Source organism: Lactuca sativa, chromosome 9 (assembly GCF_002870075.4).
Source record: "Lactuca sativa cultivar Salinas chromosome 9, Lsat_Salinas_v11, whole genome shotgun sequence".
Taxonomy (NCBI): Eukaryota; Viridiplantae; Streptophyta; class Magnoliopsida; order Asterales; family Asteraceae; genus Lactuca; species Lactuca sativa.
Window position 1 is genome coordinate 190,202,933 of NC_056631.2, and position 2,916 is coordinate 190,205,848.

Below are 2,916 nucleotides of genomic sequence, written 5' to 3' on the forward strand. Positions count from 1 at the left end.
AATCCAAAATAACCACAACATGACATTTTGATTATAATTATTAATAACAAATTAATAAAATTGACTTTTACTTTAAATTTAAATAAATAAACAAAATAAACTAATAAACTTTAATTTGAGAGTTTTGAAATAAGAATCTAATTCCATTAAATAAATTGATATTCATTTATTACTAAATTTATTATAATTATTATATTAAAATATTATGTGAAATTTATTAAAATAAAAAAATCCATAAAATGATACGGAAAAAAAATTAATCCAAAATAACCACAACATGACATTTTGATTATAATTATTATATTCGAGAATGTGAAATGTTAAAAAAAAAAAAAAAAAAAAATTCATCTAGCTCAATGTATTGTAGTAAGATGAAATTATCTTCAAATTCATGGCCCACCAGCTTGAACCACAATTATCAGACCTAAATATAGGTACGTTGAAATTGTCATTGGCGAAACATTATTGACTAATGAAAGCACATAGGGACATTAACGTAATTTCGCATGGAGGCCACCGAACACATCATCAGATTCCTCGCTGCACAGTTGACAGTAGTCCACAACATATGAACTCATCTTCCCTCTATTCCTCCTCCGATCGATCCTATCCTACTTTTTATTTTTATTTTCAACAATCTACCCCCAATTCTACTGTAACGATCCACACACGAGATATCAGAACTCGTTGAGAAATCTTGCCGGAGTTAGTTGGTGTGATACACAACTCCGATTGTCACTTCGGCACTCTAAATTCACCCAAAAAAGGTATGTTAGGGTTTCTGTTAGTTTTAATTTCCACCAGTTTTACTGCTTTAATCGTTCGTTCGTTTTTTTTTTTTTATCGATTCTTACTCATATGAACATGTAATTCAGTAAATCAAGTTACATATTTTTAAGTCAACCTTTCAATTCGATGTTGTTGACTGTTAGAATGTTTGACTTATTTGATTTCCGTTGCAAATATTTGCTACTTCTATATTTCACCGCTTCCACGGAAGTCGTAAACTTTAGCATTCACATGAAATCTTCGTTCTTGTTGCTGTCTATTTACCCGGGAAACATAATTATCGCATTAAGGATTTATTTGTTAGTTTCCTGATCATTTCCTATTTGCGTTGTTTTTAGTTATTTGATCAAGCTAATTAAATGGGAGGAAACATATGATGCATTCTGCAATGTTGAAGTCATCAGGTTATCTAAAGTTGACTGGTGGTTCTTATGGTAAAAATCAAGCATCATTATCAGATCAAGAAAGAAACTTTCAGTCTGTAATGACCAAGGATTCAGATGATATTCATCTTGGTAGTGGGACCCACACATTACACTCCAACCAAGAAGGAAGTTCAAGTCCCATCTCTGTAAATCAAGAAAAAACTATAGCCACTTCAGAGCAAAATCCTTCTCCAAAAGAAGGAAATTTTGTTGTCAATGTATCAAAGTCACCTGAAAAACCTACAGTTGATGGCTTTAACTGGAGAAAATATGGTCAAAAACTAGTAAGAGATAATGCATTTGTAAGAAGCTATTACAAATGTACATATGCTAAATGTCCAGCTAGAAAGCAAGTTGAACATTCACATGATGGACATATCAAAGAGATAAATTACTTATGCAAGCATCAACATCCAAAACCTAACCATTCATCTGAAAGTAATCAATCAATTCCCAATTCCCAATTCCCAAAATTTTCCATTTATTGTTTCACTAAACAACTTGTAAATATCTTTTTGCAGCTTTGAATGAAAATTTTGTGGAATTTGAAATGTTGCAGACTAATGAAACAGAAATTGGTGTTGACAATAATGCACCACAACTGAAAAGACAGTATGTTAATGCACTATAGTAATTTTAATATGTTTGTTTCCTATTTTGTGAATTGGAATGAGGTAATTATTAAGTTTTTTACAGGAAGAAAGAGAGTGATAATGTTGTGACAAAGACAAATTATGAGCCACGTGTAGTTGTTGAGACAAAAAGTGTGGTTGATATTGTGAATGATGGATACAGATGGCGGAAATATGGGCAGAAAATGGTTAAAAACAGTCCTTATCCAAGGTGCTTTTTAAATTCACATTATCGATGTATGAATCTTTTACAATGATATATGAATATAGTCAAAACTATCTTATGAGACATTTTATCAAACAGTTGGTGTGCATTAGTTTAACTACTAACAAAGAAACTGTTGAGACATTTTAGCGAACAGTTGGTGTGCATTAGTTTAAAGTAAAGTGATTAATGTTTGTTTAGGAGTTACTATCGGTGTTCAAATGCTGGGTGCCCAGTGAAGAAACATGTAGAGAGAGCATCGCATGATGAAAAAGTGGTGATTACAACTTATGAGGGTCGCCATGACCATGACATGCCTTCTGGAATCAGAAATGTTACACAAAACGTGAAGGAAAACAACAATGGCACAATGGATGATGATGGTAATGATCATGATGATGATGATGATGATGATGATGATAATGATGGTGATGGTGATGGTGATGATCCACAACCACAACCGAAAACAAATGAAAGTAAAGGTATGGAAATGTTTGTTATTGTTATATGATGTTTCCATAAGTTAGTTTTTATTTTGCTTTAAGGTCTGTATTAAACACTTATTTAGTAATATAATACTTGTTATTTTAATAAGAATGTAATTTTCATAGTATCTTATTAAATCTTTTTGAATTAATGTCTTTTGAAAAGGGTTAATATTGAAATTGGTTCTTAAACTTCTGCTTAGGTATTTAGTCATGAGTTTTTCTTAAAGTATTTTTAAAGGTTCATTAACTTGTTTATTTTTTGTATATTATATTCTAATGACTAGTTATCACTAAAGACTTGTAAGGTTTTTTGACTTTATTTTTCGTTTTTTGTTATGGTCTTTTATTTTTTTGGTTTCTTAGGCCGTTTATTTATT

The 2,916-nt window shown here is 30.8% G+C and overlaps 1 protein-coding gene across 1 annotated transcript; it reads left to right on the forward strand.

Moving 5' to 3' along the window:
* The first annotated feature begins 463 nt into the window (after nt 1–463).
* On the forward strand, nt 464–2,664 carry LOC111895570 (probable WRKY transcription factor 33). Its single transcript, XM_023891657.3, has 5 exons — nt 464–767; nt 1,128–1,652; nt 1,736–1,826; nt 1,911–2,057; nt 2,253–2,664. The coding sequence occupies exons 2-5, from the start codon at nt 1,163–1,165 to the stop codon at nt 2,560–2,562; spliced, it is 1,038 nt and encodes a 345-aa protein (XP_023747425.1). The 5' UTR covers nt 464–767; nt 1,128–1,162; the 3' UTR covers nt 2,563–2,664.
* The last annotated feature ends 252 nt before the right edge of the window (nt 2,665–2,916 follow it).

Coding starts and splice junctions, on each gene's coding strand:
- LOC111895570 (XM_023891657.3), top strand. CDS start 1,163: ATGATGCATTCTGCAATGTTGAAGTCATCAGGTTATCTAAAGTTGACT. Junction 1,653..1,735: donor ACCTAACCATTCATCTGAAA/GTAATCAATCAA, acceptor ATCTTTTTGCAG/CTTTGAATGAAAATTTTGTG. Junction 2,058..2,252: donor AAAAACAGTCCTTATCCAAG/GTGCTTTTTAAA, acceptor ATGTTTGTTTAG/GAGTTACTATCGGTGTTCAA.